Source organism: Rhagoletis pomonella, unplaced genomic scaffold (genome assembly GCF_013731165.1).
Source record: "Rhagoletis pomonella isolate Grant_MI unplaced genomic scaffold, Rhpom_1.0 Rhpom_scaffold_02943, whole genome shotgun sequence".
Classification (NCBI taxonomy): Eukaryota; Metazoa; Arthropoda; class Insecta; order Diptera; family Tephritidae; genus Rhagoletis; species Rhagoletis pomonella.
The window spans coordinates 6,485-24,638 of NW_023461496.1; the positions used below are offsets into that span (position 1 = coordinate 6,485).

Below are 18,154 nucleotides of genomic sequence, written 5' to 3' on the forward strand. Positions count from 1 at the left end.
TTGATCATACTCGCTGCGCTTTTCTGATATGTACTACTATATGTGTTTTTAACAAATCAGTAAAGATTCTATGAAAAAACGTATCGTCATCTTCAATGCAAAGGCATACATTTTTTTTTAAATATACATGGGAAATTTTCAAATAGCTGTTATAAAGATGCCTATAATTTTTTTTAGCGATATGGCTAAGAATTTTTGTAAGAAAAAATACATTTCCAAAAAAATGTGTTATGTGCGAATGTTCACTTACCCCAACACTATTCGGTCTGTTTAACAAAGCTGGCGGTCCCTTTTTATTGCGCTCTCTCACTTTACCAGTGAAACGTTGAATCATAGCAGTAATACCCCATGAAAACTTAAACTCGAGATCTTCCTGAAAGTCAGCACACAAATTCTGACAATTGAGCGAATATAGCATTTCAAATGGCTGCGATCGTGTAGCAATTTTTGTTTGCACCACGACCTTTTCGTTGGGTACTAAAGTGTACATGCGATCTGGAATATGAAAAAATAAAATGTCGTTTCTATAACTTTTTTAAATTTTGCAAAATTACCCGTCATTTCTCTTTGTGCCGCCTCTACATTCATAGCTAAGGCCATTGAAAGTCTGGCTCGCAAATTGGAGCCTAAACCTGATTCCACATGCGAGTTGAGCTCCTTCTTATAGATATTCAATACCAATGGCTCCGGATGGAAAGGCATATTAAACTCATCTATCAGTACACCTAAGCGCCAGATTTCTTCATTTAGTGCTTTGGATACTTTCTGTTCCACTTCCTCCACCATATTGTGAATTTTAAGTTTCATATCTCTGGTCACTTGCATCATTTGGGTCTCTGTTCCTTGAATACGCTCGGTAAGTAACGTTTTTTTGGTCAATTTTAAGATTCCGGAATATAGTAGTACGTTCAAATATGTTATCTAACATTGAACACATATCAGCGGAGAGGCTTTTGCCGCGTGAGCTGTGCTGCTCAAACTTAGTTTTAACGGCACTCTGAGATATGCATTCCTCGAATTTCCGCTCAAAGTCCTGAAACTCGAAATAACGCACCTGGAAACCCTCCGCTATTGCACCCAAATGTGGGGGATTCCCTTTTGCTTCTTCGAGACGAGCCTTAATAAATTAATCAAAATATACGGTTTACACTCTCCTCAATTTTGAATTTGTGGCAATATTTTACCTGAAGTGTTTCACGTGCCGATACAAAAAACACACGTTCAGCTGCTTCTTTTTCATTGCTTACTTTCAACTCCCTTGTCAAAAAGTCAATACAACGCTCTGTGTGCTGTGATTTTACCTAAAATAAGCAGTAAATTACAATCATTATGTGTCACTTTTATTCATATGTGCATATGTATAATAACTTAAAAATGTAATGAAGAGGGTCTCAATACATATTTACAACTGTGAAGGTGTTCCAATGTTTTACCTTTTCCAAATCCTGCTTTCGCAGTAAACATTAACAGTTTAAAGAGTTCAACGAAAAAAAAAAAATCAAAATTACAAACTACATGATAGATAAAATTTAATACACAAGTAATAAAATATGACTACATACCGAGTCTTGAAATTCAGGTTCATTGGCAGATGCATCCCACCGATTGTTTAGTATAAAAATATTTGGTTTAGAAAGTTTTTGTGAGACAGTATGAAAGAATTGTTTCTCTGCACGAGTCATAGTTGATTCTGCGTTCAACACGAGAACAAATACATCGGCATTGATGCAATGATTATCAATCCAGTCATCCAAGTTAGCAGACACATCAACGCCAGGAGAGTCAACAAAGACAACATCATCACGCAATAAACTGCAACGCTCTCTTGGCCAAAATATGCGAACTAATGAACTTTCACTAAGCTTCTCCTGGCATAGCGCGTTTGCCAGTTGCTTGATGCTCTGAAATATAAGTCTTGTAGTTAATCGAAAAATAAATCGGCAATTACAACCTACCACCACGTTGAGTTTTTCATCTGAACCTTCTTTCATCAAATATGCTTCTTGACCATCACTGCCTTCTACTTGGCAAAAACAGTTGGTTGTGTGTCCAATACCACTAGGGAGAATTTTCTCACGCAGCATAGCATTAATTACAGAACTCTTGCCATTGGATGTGCGCCCAAAGAAAGCCACCTTCATGTGATCCCTAGTGAGAACCTCACGTATAGCCGCCACTTTATGTACATAACTTTCAAATAGCTCTCGTTCGGCTTTGTCCACAATTTCGGCTTCTGCATGTAGTGCTAATGAAATAGAAATAAATGATCCAATTACATAAAGTTCATGAACAAATATTTGCTGTGAAATTACCATTAATAAACTGTGTGGTTTCAATAACATACTCCTCAATTTCACCATAAATGTCATTGATCTTTTTCTTAGCCCTTACAAATACCTGTAAAGGTGATTTATCAGCAAGAGCGTTTTGCATAGTACGATTTTCCACCATCGAGGCATTCGGGTTAAAATTAGAAGACGTTGCGCCCGCGTTAGCATTGGCGCCATTTCCAGTCACCATCGAAATAGTGCGATTCAAATAGGCCGCCATTATTACAAAAATAAAATTTTCTTAATATAAACAATGCAATCAAGATTTGATATCCTTCTACTTTACACGAATATGTTGCAATAAATCAAAGGGAAAACAAAAGCTCTACAGAAATAAAATTATTTTAAATATATTCAGGTATGACTGTTAAAATAGTGACAAAATATGATCTTGGATTTGTCAATGTCGATCAATTTTTCAACGCTTATACAACTCGGTGTGATATGAAAGTGCGGTCGCTTAAGCGCAACAGTGGGAAAACCAAAATTGTGGAGAAAACTCAATTATTAAATTTCTGAAAAAAAAAAGAAAAAGTACACATACATATAAAAAATATCAAAACATAATCATGAAATTCATATAACTGACGATTAGTGCATTTAAAGTAAAAATGTGGATAAACAAGAAAGCGAGTTGATATAAATGTGGTAAAAATATATGACAAATGTTTGCAGCTACATACCCCTACATACCTACATACATACATATGTATATACAAACATGTGTTCACTTTTTTAACCTACTTAAAAAAAGGAGAAGGTTATCAGTTCGTATGTTACCGCATAAATTTGAACCACGTTAACCGATTTCTATAATTCCTTTTTTAAAGGAAAGGTGTTACCTCAAAGGTAGTCTCATACTAATTTGGTTTAGATTCAATCATTGGATCATGAAGACATTAACGATAACTTTAATTTTTATATGGATTTGAAGTCGGTTTTGTTTTTTGCTTAAAAATTACTACTTTTTATATCACTTGGAGTGAAAAGTTCCATTTTTTTTAAATTTCAAAGGATAGTAGAGCGTCTGTGAATCGGTAACAAAGTTCGTGTCGAATTTTTGGCAAGAATGAGGTGAATAAAATTTCACTAGCCATGAGGCTAGTAAAATTTTTGACAAATGCATTGAAAATTTTCACAATCGCAAAGATTGTTAATGTGTGTAATTTTTCTTTAAATAAAAGCTTAAATTGATGAATTGCAATCAATGATAGTAGATGTTTTCTTAAAATATTAATTTAACTTCAATTTATAATATTTTATTACACATAATGGTGCATTTACATGGTATGAATCTGTTCATAAGCCGTATGAATTTTCCTATAAAAGAAGCACCAACTCTATGAAGAAATTAATGAAACCAATATATATTTAACAATTTTGACTTATATACTTGGCAAGTACTTTTTTGTAAACAACAAATAAAACAAGTAAGAAAGTCTAAGTTCGGGCGGAGCCGAACATTAAATACCCGGCGCAAGTATTAAATATATGTTTTTTCACCCTTCCGAAACCTTCCGCTAGATGGTAAGCCGAGGTGTATCAATTTTGAGTAAATTAGCGTCCTTCAATTTCGAAATATTGAAGTTTCAAGCATTTCTTAAATTTACCGTTATATGAGAATCGGCCGTTATTTTAGTCCGATTTCAATAATTTTCAACGTTTTGCTTACACGTGGCAAGTACAATAACCATACCGAGTTTGGTACAAATTGGTAGAACGGTTACCGATATACTTATATGTGATCATAAGTTGGCGGTGCCACGCCCATTTTCCAAAATTTTACCATAAACGTATTTCTTGGTAAAGAATTGTTGCAAGCATCAATTTTGAATAAATTAGCTTCAATATTTAATGATTTATCGAAGATTTTGTATTTCTCTAAATTACCGTTATAAGGGATGTGGGCGTGGTTATTGTCCGATTTTAAAAAGTTTCGGCGGTTTTTTATGCTGTACCAAGGCCAACAACTGTGCCAAGTTTGGAAGAAATTGGTGCAGCGGTTACCAAGATATACACATGTAACCATAAGTGGGCGTGGCTACGCCCATTTTCCAAAAATTTATAATATTCTTATTTTTCGTCTAAAACTTATTATAAATATCAATTTTGAGTGAATAATCTCCAGTAGTTACTAAAATATCGCAGTTTTCGTATTTCTGAAAATTACCGTTATATGGGAAGTAGGCGTGGTTATTGAGCGATTTGGTATGTTATGCGAAGGCCAACAACTGTGCCAAGTTTGGAAGAAATTGGTGCAGCGGTTACCAAGATATACACATGTAACCATAAGTGGGCGTGGCTACGCCCATTTTCCAAAAATTTATAATATTCTTATTTTTCGTCTAAAAATTATTGTAAATATCAATTTTGAGCGAATTATCTTCAGTAGTTACTAAAATATCGCAGTTTTCGTATTTCTGGAAATTACCGTTATATGAGAAGTGGGCGTGGTTAAAGTCCGATTTCGCCCACTTTCAATACCAACCTACCTTGGATTAAGGGAAACCTACATTGCTCGAGTTATCGTGTACACGGACAGACGGACAGACGGACGGACAGACAGACATGGCTTAATCGATTTCTTTTTTCATCCTGATCATTTATGTATACATTTGTCTATATCTATCTCGATTCGTTTTGGCTGTTACAAACAACCGTTATGTGAACAAAATTAATATACCCTTGTGCACAAGTGCGCTCGGGTATAAAAATTTTATTTTGTGGTAGCGGCACAAAAGAACCGTAAAGCATCAGCAGCAACGCTGACCGCAAGAGATGGCAAAGCAGCGACTGCAGCAGCGGCTGCAAACGACGACGCAAACGCCGCGGCACAAAGCGATGAAGTTCCCCACGTGAACGCAGAAGCGACCGCGATGGCGATTGCAACCAATTATGCAACTGCAACAAATTATGCAGACCACGCGGGCGACAGCAATTATCCAATCAACCAGCGCGATAAAGCGACCGTGATGGCCACTGCAAATGGCTATGCAGACCATGCGGCCCACAGCAACCACGCAGCTAGACAGCACAACGAAGCGACCGCGGCGGCGACTGCGCATAACGACGCAAACCCCGCGGCCCACTACAACCGAGCAGCCGACGGCGCAGACCTAACGGAAATAGAGGCACAGTTGGAAAGGCGCCTACGTATACTACAATTAGAAGCAGAAATAAAACGGCTAGAGTACGGTAGAACTAACTACCGTTTTCCAGTCAACTTCAGTGAAATCGAAAAAAGCCTTCCGAGCTTCAGCTGCGACGCTAAACTAACCATTGAAAAATGGATTACGGAATTCGAGAGCACCACGAAGGTGTACGGTTGCGATGAAGAAACAAAACTAATCGTGGCAAGACGTCTACTTACAGGAAATGCTCAAATATTCATGCACATAGCCACTGTCAGCTCATGGCAAGAGCTAAAGAACAAGCTAAACACAGAGTTCAAGAAGCCACTAAGTGTCAAAGAGGTCTTCCGTCAGCTGGAGAATCGGGTGTGGCAGCAAAAATCCGAAACCCTCACCCATTTCGTATTATCTATGCAGGAGTTGGCACAGTCGGCGCCTGTAGAAGAGCACGAGCTGGTAGAACTTATTATCGATGGCCTGAGAGACAAGACTAGCATATTAGTGTTTAGTGGAGTTACATCGTTGGAAAAACTAAAAAAACTACTTCCGCAATATGAAAGACTGGTAAACAGCAGCAGCGTCGGGAGAAATCGAACAACAGCAAACAGCGCCGAGTCTTCGTTGAGGTGCTATAATTGCTCGCGTTATGGGCATTTCTCAAAAGACTGCAAAGAGAAGCGACGCACACCGGGTTCCTGCTTCAAATGCGGAGAAAAGGAGCATCAATACAAAAACTGTCCTTTGAAGACGGTGGCAGCGCTGGAGGAAGACAACGATGACCGAGAGGCAGTATACTTTAGAGAAATGGTAAGGGTTGATTTCAGTCAAAATCGTAGGAAATCTCCTCAATATTTGAAATTTTTCTCTTTGCTCGACACCGGCAGTCCATATAGCTTCATCCAATCCTCTCACATTCCAGGTGTAGTGAAGTGTTTTAGATCTCAAGTGAATTCGCCACAATTGAGAAGCGTCGGAAGATCTAGAATTAAACCTCAAGGGCGAATTTCCGTTTTAATTAAATTTCGCAACATTGTAAAAGCATTAAAGCTTTATATACTAGATGACAATGAATTACCTTTTTCGCTATTGCTAGGAAGAGACTTTCTTAGCGTTTTTGAAATTTTCTTATGTAAACGCAAAACATCTTTACCTAATAAAATTGGTACCTCTGAATTATTAAAAGAATCGGAACTTATTTCGAATGTAAAGAAAAATATACAGGTAGAGTGGAATGAAATATGCAATATAGTCAGTAGCGTGGAGATTAAGGAGTTAGTTGACATAAACCCAAAATTACCTTCAGCTTGGGCGGATAACTTAAGGCTTATGATAAAAAATACTTACGTACAAAAACAAAATGAAGACCTTCCGAATATAGATTATGAGGCCAATCTTACGCTTACGTCAAACATTCCGACCTTCTGCTCACCGAGACGCCTATCGTTCGCTGAGAAAATCGAAGTTAGCCGCATTATAAGTGAATTGCTTAAGAAAAAGATTATTCGACACAGTGACTCCCCTTACGCATCGCCTATCGTACTTACAAAGAAGAAATCAGGCGAGACTAGAATGCGTATTGATTATAGAAACTTAAATAAATCAATAGTGAGGGATAACTATCCACTTCCGTTAATTGAAGATTGTTTGGAATATTTGGGCGAAAATAGAATTTTTACACTTTTAGATTTGATGTCAGGATTTTTTCAAGTAAAAATGGCGGAGGACTCAATAAAGTACACTTCGTTTGTAGTACCAAATGGCCAGTACGAGTTTCTAAGAATGCCATTTGGTTTAAAGAATGGACCGTCCATTTTCCAAAGATTTATAACGAAAATTCTGAAAGAGTTTATTGAAAGAAATGAGATAATGGTATATATGGATGACATCATAATTGGTAATAAATTTTTGAGTGACCATTATGATTTAGTTAAAAAAGTGTTAGAAAAACTGGCACACTATGGCCTTCAGATAAAACTTATTAAATGCAAATTTGCTTATAACGAAATAGAGTATCTAGGCTACACTGTATCCGAATTTGGTATACGACCTTCTGAATCCCACATAAAAGCCGTAACAAACTACCCAACCCCTAGAAACCAAAAAGAGCTGCAATCGTTTATAGGATTATGCTCATACTTCAGAAAGTTTGTGAAATCATTCTCCATAATAGCACGTCCGTCGTATGATCTATTGAAGAAAAACCAAAAATTTTACTTCAACAATGATTGCGTTAACGCCTTTCAAACGCTAAAGGAAACATTAGTTTCAAGCCCAGTGCTGGCAATATACTGTCACAAAAGAGAAACGGAGTTACACTGCGACGCAAGTGCACACGGCTTTGGGGCAATCTTGCTACAAAGGCAAGATGATGGGAAATTTCACCCCACAGCGTACTTTTCTAAAAGAACATCTGAGGCAGAGAGTAGGTACCATAGTTTTGAATTGGAGACCTTGGCCATTGTCTATGCATTACGAAGATTTCGAGTTTACTTAGAAGGAATAAAGTTTAAAATATTAACCGACTGCAACTCCCTAACATTGACACTTAATAAAAAATTGGTGAACAGTCGAATAGCCAGGTGGGCACTAGAGCTAGAAAACTTCAATTATTTAATAGCCCATAGAGCAGGTACAAAAATGCTACACGTAGATGCGCTTAGCAGAAACGTGGTCGACTGTGAAAATGTTATAGCGGTAGTCGACAGTGAAAATGTAGACTTCCAACTGCAAATTCTGCAGTCCCGTGATGGAGATATAGTGCAATTAAGGAATAAACTAGAAAAAGAAAACATGGAAAATTTTGCTATGGAAAACGGTGTAGTATTTAAAATCGACAAGAATATCTTACAATTATATGTTCCTAAGGAGCTGGAAAAAGAAGTCATTAGAACCATCCACGAACAGTTAGGACACCAAGGGGTTGAAAAGTGCTATCAAAAAATTAAAGCAAACTACTGGTTTCCGAATATGAAAAACAAAATAAACCTATTTAAGCAAAACTGTATAAAATGTATCATGTATTCCGCACCGAATAAGCCTGGCGCTAGACAACTGCACAATATTCCAAAATACCCGAAGCCAGGTACTTCCGTCATTAGTGTGGAAACGAAAGCACATTAAAGCACCCCGTCTTAACAACAAGTACCAAAGAAGTTAACTGCGCACTGAATAAATACTTTGAATATTACAGCCGCCCTCAAAGATGTATAACTGATAGAGGTAGTTGTTTTACTTCAAAGGAATTTCAAGAATACTTAGAAAATAAAAATATTATACACGTGAAAGTAGCAGTACACTCACCGCAAGCAAACGGGCAAGTTGAGAGAGTAAATCGAAGTTTAGTAGGTATGCTGGCGAAACTGAGTGACCCTATTACCCATGCGAATTGGGTAAAACAACTAAGCAAAATAGAATTCGCACTAAATAACTCAGTAAATAGGTCAATCGGAGTAACACCAAGTCAAGCTTTATTTGGAGTAAATCAATAAGGCGAAATAGTTGATAAACTTACAGAATATCTAGACGATTGCAATTCAGGCCCGGTGGGGATGGACTTAGAGGCAATACGTAATAGCGCTGAGGTAAATATTGGGAAAACACAAGAGTACAATCTGAATCGAAGTGAACAGAAGAGGATAAGGGTGAACACATTTAAGGAAGGCGATTTTGTAGTGATTAAAAACGTAGATACAACAGTAGGTGTGAACAAAAAACTTCTGCCGAAATTTAAGGGACCTTACGTGGTTTATAAAATACTTCCGAATGACCGTTACGTTATAAAAGATATCGAAAATGGACAAATCACCCAAATACCTTATGATAGCATTATCGAAGCTAGTAACACAAAACGCTGGAAGAGCAAAGAGAAGGAGGATGATTACGCGATTGAGACTGAAAGAAACACAGTGGAATCTATCGGTACACAACTAGCCATAAGCTGTGTAGCAAATGATCGGGTCGATCATTTAGGTCAGGTTGGCCGAGCTGTAGTAGAATATAAATATTGTAGTACAACATAAGTATTCTAGAAATAAGTATCTGACAACACTTACCATGTAAAGGCAATACATGTAACCTGGCAACATTAACGATATAATAAATTCATTCGATTGTAACAAGCGAAGCGAAAAGACGTGTTTTTGAGAAAGGAGCCAACTACATATTAAATATTTCTTTCATTAAATATTTCGGGTAAATAAATTTATTTAATGTTTCAAACGCTTTAATTGATTAAAAGCTTAAATTGATAAATTGAAATCAATGATGGTAGATGTTTTCTTAAAATTTGAATTTCACTTCATTTTATAATAGGGGTATTCTTGAGTCTTGCAAAGCCCTTGCACGGTGCACGGATTGCACGGTTTGCAAAGTTTTCCCATACGAAAACCGGTTTTACCGTGCGATCTGTGCACAGTGCAAGGGCTTTGCAAGACTCAGAGAATACCCCTAATATTTTATTCTGCGGTTGTCAACAATTTACTGTTGTCAAAAAAGATTTAATTTCACACAATCTGCTGCAAAACTGTCTCCCCATAGAAAAAATATTATTCACCAGCTTTCCCCCACAGAACTTTGTTATCGATTCACACACGCCCAAAGTTTGAAATTTTGATTTACGGTTTTTTTTTAGATAGTAAGCTATATTTTCATATATTTTCATAATGAAAATAAACAAAGAAAAATAGCCAAAACTTGCTAAAATGTGTCTTCCCTCTTACATTCTCGCCACCGTACATCATAGAAACGAAACATGAGAACACATTTATGATGGGAACTCAGATCCATTAATATTTTAAAATTTAAAGGAATTAAAAAAGTAAAAAATAAATAACATGGAATGAAGTGCGGAAAAAATAAAAAAGGCCGATGCCGATGCCGATTAATCGGTCGAACTCTAGTTTTTGATACTCTCGACTAATATAATTATTTTAGATTAACTATTACCTACACGATAACTATTTAATTAGCATGTATCAAGACTCCTAAAGATGTGTTATTAACATACATACATACATACATAAATACATATATGCATATTTACGGCTATATTATTATAAATATTATAACACAAATCCACGTCTTCTCGATTTCAATAAAAAAATATATGTATGTATGTACTGTTTATTACATTATGGTATGTACATACTTACTATGTACAGTATTGGACATATCTATCGCACCCCCCTTTCAAAGCGATATTGTTTGCCACTTATGTTTAATTATTTATTTTTAAGAATTTTCTATTAAAATACAGTTCATTCTCTAACAAATCCCATATAAACCCATGTTTTAAACTTAAAAAAAAAATTTTTTATATATATATATATATATAATATTGTTTAGTTCTAAGTGCAATGCAGACACACAACATTTATTGTTATTGTCTATGATCTTTTATTTATTTTAATTTCTCAAATCTTTTATAATTCAGGATCTGAAGAAAATAAATAAAATTTAGTAGTAGTAAAAGACCTCAAAAAAGTGCAACAAACTTTCACTTATATTTCAAACTTTTTTCTCAGAAGCTCTAGATTTTTTTTGAGTCACAGTTTTATAGCGCATTCAATTTGAGTCCAATAATGTGCAAGTTTCAAGTCGCTATGATTACCGTTGATTTTTTAGAATTTTTTTTGTCTCACACGACTAAACACTATTTATTTTTATATGGCAGAAACCCGCAACATCTTCGGCGAAAGAAATTAAAAAAAATCAACGGTAATTTTTAGCCACTTGAAACTTGCACATTATTGGACTATAATTGAATGGGCTATAAAACTGTGTATTCAAAAAAATTCTACCGCTTCTGAGAAAAAAGTTTGAAATTCGGGTGAAAATGTGTTGCACTTTTTGGCGGTCTTTTAAAAAGTTTTAAACTTGAGTTTATATGAGTTTTGTGAGAGAATGAACTGTATTTTAATTGAAAATTCTTAAAAATAAATAAATAAACATGAGTGGCAAACAATATCACTTTGAAATGGGGGTGCTATTGTATTGGCCAATACTGTATATTGTATGAGCATGAAATCTATATATATAATACGCGAAGGCATTTTTTGTGCAACATAAAAGATCTGCACCGTTCGTTCGATTTTAAAAAACGTCAAATTAAAGCGCTTGGCCTGTAGATGTGCAAACTGGTTTTATTTTTCCCAAAGGAGTTGCCACCTGTTAAATAATTAAACTCAAGTTATTTACTAATCAATGCCCTCAGATCCGCACCGGCCGTTCGATTTTCAACAGCGAGGTACCAAATTAAAGGGCTTAGGGTGTGGATGTTCAAGAAGGTTTTACTTTGTCGAAAAAAGTTGCCACCTCTTAAGAAATTAAGCTAAAATTAATTAAAAAGTTAAATCAATTATTAAATATGGGTATCAATCGAAATGGTTTTGGAAAGGCTTTATAACTTAACTACGTATAGGAGGGTTGCATCATGTTAAAAAAAAATTTAATTCAATTTTAATTAAAGAATTTGGTAAGTGAATAAGGTATCGCTATATGGGTGTCATACAAAAGAGGTTTAAGAAAATAGTAGTTTGGAAATATTTTGAATAGGGAGAGCCACCTATTGAGAAGCCTAATTGAACTATTTTATACCCAAGTTATATAAAATATTAACGATGGATGTCAAATGAAAGAGCTTCAAGAAATTATTGGTGGATTCACAACGGTGTCGTAAGTGTCGTATTGTTGTATGTCGTAAACTTTACAAGCATAAATAAATGCTTAGAGAACTTGAAACCACAACCAACTACTTCTTAACACTGCGAAAATTCAAAATATGACTTCGATGGTACTTTGCGGGCCCCCTTAATATATTTTTTAGGCGTGTAAAGTTTACGGCATACAACAATACGACACTTACGACACCGTTGTGAATACCCCAACCTAGTTTGACAATTTAGAACATTTTTGATGTGTTTGAGGGTTGCCCCAGTTTAAAGGGCTAAACTAAAATTATTTAATAAGTTAAATGAATTACTAACCGATGGTTATCAATGGAAATGGGTTTAAAATCCTTTATTTAAGAACTTTATTTAGGAGGGTCGCCACGTGTTTAAAATATAAATTTCCACTTAATTCATCAGTTACTTGAAATATTTATAACAATGCCAGACGAAAAATATTTAAGGAAATTTTAGTTCGAAAATAATTTTTAAGAGGGTTGCCGCCTGTTTCGAAAGTGGTATTTCGTTTAATTATACATAAGTTACATGAATCTTTAAAATATGGTTATCAAAAGAACGAGCGTTAAGAAATCTTTAAATTGAATATCTGTTTTTTTTTTGTTGAAAAAATTAAGCTCAAATTATTTAATAAGTTAAATGGATTGTCAAAAGATGGATATCAATCGAAATGAGTTTGAAAATAATTTATTTCTAAACTGTATTTAGGAAAGTCCCATGTACTTAAAAAAATTAAATTCAACTTAATTCATCAGTTAATTGAAATATGTATAACAATGCCAGGCGAAAGATTTTAGTTTGAAAATACTTTTAAAGGGGTTGCCACCTGTTTGAAAAGTCGAATTTGTTTTACTTATACGAAAGATACCTATATGAAATATCGAAATATTAGTGTCAAACGAAAGAGTTTTAAGAAAACTATAGGCTGATAATATTTTTAATTCGAGTTGTCATTTTTTTTTTTAAGGTTATCACATCTGCACCGTTATTTCGAATTTCCAAAAGGAGAAGTCAAATTAAAGAACTGGGATTCTACATAGATGTGCACAGGTTTTATTTTTTGAAGTTACAGGGAGATTTGAAATTTGATGAAATGAACGTTCTAAAGAATAAGTAAACAAAAAAGTTTATTCCAAAAGTTCAGAATGAATAAACAAATGCAGCCAATAAAAAGTATTTGACGTTTTTTTGGCTGAAATGACGATTTTTTGGAACAAATTGACGATTTTTCAGTGAAATATTTCGGCAACGCTGTCCCTGTCACACGGTCCATATTTCCAAATTTTTAGAAATTTTGCGATATGGATCGCGATCCATCAATATTGCATGCTACACCGTCAATAAATATCGCGATACTTGGATCACGTCAATAAATACCAATTATAAAAATATACAAAACTTAGTTTTCCACGATAATTTTACCGAAGATGCTAATGAACTGCGTGATAAACTTGACTTAAGAAGCATATTAAAAGACTAAAAAATGTTTAATCACGCTAATCGAAGAACTTTTGAAACGATTACCTAGTTAACTAAATACTTTTAAAAAAGCTTTGATTTTTTTCACCAGAAAAGTGTGTGAATCACAAGAGGGCGAGTTTGAGGGACCTGCCAATTCACTGTTTGACTTTGTAGGAAAGAAAAGTAGCGGAAACTGAATATTTAAATGTTTTAACTTTCCCATGAAATAACTTTTCTCAGAACCATTCCATCCGACTCTGAAGAATTTTGGAAAATTGCTTACGGAGTGAAAACCGCAACAGGCAATAAAATGTTTGGAAATACAAGTAAATTCATATTATTATTCGTGCCGCACTCACATGCTTTGTTGAGCTCGTTTTTTCCGTAATGAATTCAACAAAAACTAAGATTCGAAATAGGATGAGGTTAGAAAGCCTTAATTCAATAGTTCGAATAAAGTGTTATATGAAGGCTAATAGTTTCTGCTGCAAAAAGTTTCTAATATCAAAAGTATGTTATCAAGGTTGATAGCTCAATATATGACAACAACAGAAATGTAAATGATTCATACACTATAGGTGATTTTGAAAAAATTGTAGAAATAGCTGATCTCCTCATTATAGGTTTTTATTTTACTTTTAGCGCCGAGCGCTTAAAAGCGGATTGTGCGATTAATCAATTAATATGAGTTATAATAAGTTTAATAATTGCGCAGTACTATTGTAAAATGTGTTCAAACAAATATTTTTTAAAAGTATGCGTATTTAAAAAAAAAATATTTGTACGTCTCTATTATAAAAGTGATTTTGTTTGAGCTGTTAGAAATGAAAGTAGTGTAAGTCCATTTTTGCATATATCGAGATATTTAAAAGTTTGCCTTCGATTAATTTTAAAAATGCTGGTAAAGGTTAATACATCCAGGTGATGTTTTTTTAAGTGCTATTACAGCAAATATTATTATGCAATAATTAATATTAAAGTTGTTAACGAAACTAAGATAGTTTTTAACCCCGAATGGACTTGCACCACTTTCAAAAATAACAAATTCCAAAACAAAAATGAGGAAAAGTTTAAGTCCATGTCTCAACACCCTTTATGGAAGTTTTATTTGTTAAAAAATCAAAATTTATGTATTTATTTTTATACTTAAGAAAATAATAACTAAAACAAGTTAATAAAGGCTGGTTTTCATTAGGTCAAAATCACTGACATCAAAAACTGCCTTCATCTGACAGCTGTTCATTTGATGTCAAATGCGTTTTCATTACATTTTAAAAACTGACCAAATGTCGATACCGCAGTGCATGTCAAAGACTGTCGTCAAATTTCGGTGTCAGATGATTGACATTCCGTTTTCATTACTCATGTCAAATGTGATGTTAAATTTTTACAAAAAGTATAGAATACCGCTCGTTTAGCTATAGACAAACCAAAAATGTAATTGGATAGAACTCTTCATGCTGATTTTCACCTTACCAAAATTATTTTGCGCAAGTAAAAAATTAAGAAGATATAGTAGGTTAAGTTAAATTTTTCGATATTTTGAAATATCAAAATCTTATGAGCTACATAACCCATTAAACAACTAATGATGCCAAAATAAAGATGATTAGTTTATCTTTCAGTTGATGTACATAATTTTTCTGATTTTCTATATTTTTGAGTCAGAAATACTAAAAAACAAAAAAATTTAATTTTTTCATTGAATTACCTTTTTTGAAGAAAATTGCATAATTAATGCTACAGAAATTTATATTATTAAGAAAGTACAAGTTATTATCTTATATAGAAAGGTTTATAGGGCAAAATTTAACGAAAGTAGTGGAAAAAATCGAAATTATATATATATTTTCTTTAAATATCGTTTACCAAAAATTTGTTCTGAAAAATGGTTATAGTAAATACGTCGTAAAAAGCTATTAAAATTATCTTTGAATTGAATTTAATGCTTTTCTAATCGGTCAAGTAGTTTCCGAGATATTAAACATATGAGAAATAGGAAAGTTGAAGTTTAACCTGTTATATTTTCTTTGTTTTTTGCTTGCCCCCAAATAATTATGGTATGGTTGAAATCAGCGTGAAAAGTTCTATCGATCTGCATTTTTGGTTTTTTTTTGTAGCTAAACGGTCCGTATTGTAGCTAGAATCAGCTGTTCGCATGGCAAACGAAATCAAAATTGCCAACATGTTGGCAAATACATTTTGGTTGTCAAATGCTGCCACATCAGCGGCGAGGGCCGTTTTCATTTGGATGTCATTTTATATCACCGTGCGTGGTGATATATGACAACAAACGCAAATGACACCAGATGACAACCCGTTTTCATTATTTTGACAACATTTGGCGTCAAATATGACCTAATGAAAACCAGGCTTAACTTAAACAAAAAAAAGGTAAGAAAAGATTGTGATTATTATGTCAAATGAACGTAAAATTTATATTCTTATCTTTCAATTTCAAAGTAAAAAAATGCAAGGAAGGCTTTATTGGCATGTCTAATTTACATTTAGACTAGTGAAGACTTCATGGTGAATAGGCGGTATGAAAGGAAGTAAGCTCATCATGTCTGCGTATATCTCCTTTGTAACAGGTCTAGGCGTTCTATATAGTAGCAACATAGTAATCTTGCTATGATATTTCGGTCTTCCCCTTTTCCCAAATAGAAAAATTGCTTTAAATGGAGCGCTTGGTTCCATAGTAATTTCATAAAAAATGTTGTGTGGCTCGTCTCTTCCGAATCTCATCCAGCATATTTGCAACCAATTTACAGTTTCTCCGTCCATATTTTTCTTTCTATTTGATATAGCTTTTTCTAGAGCTTCTGTAGATACAAAATCTTCTCGTTTCATTTGATGCAAAATAAAGCTATTTTTCTTCCGACAAGTTTGTATTGTAGTATAATAGCTTTGAGCAGTATACAGTTGTTCCTTTTTCTTTAACGCTGTTTCCACTACCCCAAAATCTCTGTATTTGGACAAAAGAGAAGGCACGCTCCTGATATTCACACTCGCTACAATTGTTATAGATTTATGTTCTTTGTTTACACTTTTGGTTTTAAATGTTCCTATTTGCCAAAGATCTGCGTAATCGTAACAATCAATAATAATAGCGATCAAAATGTTGTTTCAATTATGATCATTACGAATGGACTTAAACCACTTTCAAACAAAAACATTTCTGCGATAAGATTGTAAAGTCAACTTGTTTTGATTATTTTTTTAAGAAATTTTGCTCCATGGAATGTAATTTAATAAACATAAAAAGATTGTGGCTATACCTAACTAAAACAGTAATTAACTCATTTTTTCCAAAAGTGGACTTACACCACTTTCATTTATAACAGCTCATTTATTATTACCCTCTGAAGATATTATATTCGTTTTTGGTTTTAAAAACTATATTATAACAAGGTCTCATTTTTAAAATAAAAGATTTGTTAAATCGATTTCATGAATTTTATTAGAAAAAAATTGTAGATTTTTTTAAACAATCTGGACACACTGTTATAGACAACTATTAGAACCAGTGTTGCCGCGACGTCATGACAAAATGTATCATAAAAAAACAAAGAAATGGATCAAATGTATTACTAATTTTTTTTAGGTAACAAAGTATTAAACTTGAAAAAAACTGTTAAAAAATGCTATTTGGTTTCATACAACTTCTTTTTATTCAATAACCAAACATCATGTAATGCACACATACATATCGTCGTTTACAAGTACAAAACCACGTATCAACAAAATGAAAAACCTCGTATGTGAGTTCGGAAAAATTTTAGAAGTGAGAGTAAAACTAAATATACCTTCAGTGTCTACTTTATCTTGACTATTAATATGCTCTGTTATATTCTCAACAGTTTGTAATGAAAATCAATTTCTCTTTTATATTGGATAAATTTTACATCTGAAAATATACGCTCTGCAGCCGCAAGTAAATTAAATTAAAAATGCATGCAGTCAGCTTATTTGACCCCAAAACGTCTAGATCGGCGATACCCACCAATCATTATTTGTCCATGGAGCAATACCTTGCAGCCGGATTGCTCCGCATCCTTCTTCTCCGGGCGGGCGTAGAGCCCAACCCCGGACCTGAAATTTACTTCTGCTGTGTTTGCCAGAATCGACTCCACCCGAACTCCACTTCGGTTAGGTGCAACTCCTGCAACGGATGGAGTCACCTAAGAACATGCTCTGGCCTTAGGTCTCACCGGGAGTAGACCACAAACTTTGTGGCTCCCTGTTGCTCAAGCTTAATGGCACAATCAGCCTCCACGGCTACCCACTCGCGTAAATCACGGGTGCGACCTAGCACCCGAAGAGCCTGCACGGCCCCCAGAAGCTCCCCTGAGCAACAGCAAACCTCCCAACACACCCCACCCACACAACCTACCGGCCGGTCCCACTCGCGAGCGCGAGCCAACCAGCAGCTACTGGTTGCCCACACCATCTGCTCCGTGTGCCAGAACAGAATATGAATGTGACATCAGTCAAATGCAACACATGCCTTGGCTGGTGCCACTTCCGGCTATGTTCTGGTCTACGCACC

The 18,154-nt window shown here is 34.6% G+C and overlaps 1 protein-coding gene across 1 annotated transcript; it reads right to left on the reverse strand.

Annotated features, from left to right (window-relative positions):
* Positions 1–250: 250 nt before the first annotated feature.
* Positions 251–2,868, reverse strand: LOC118753852 (transmembrane GTPase Marf-like; the record flags this gene model as incomplete). The annotated part of the gene is given in 8 exon segments (XM_036488724.1): positions 251–495; positions 555–864; positions 866–1,117; positions 1,185–1,301; positions 1,434–1,445; positions 1,563–1,901; positions 1,956–2,245; positions 2,313–2,868. Coding segments are annotated over 8 exon segments (1,803 nt in total), but the record flags the coding sequence as incomplete, so codon positions are not given.
* Positions 2,869–18,154: the final 15,286 nt, after the last annotated feature.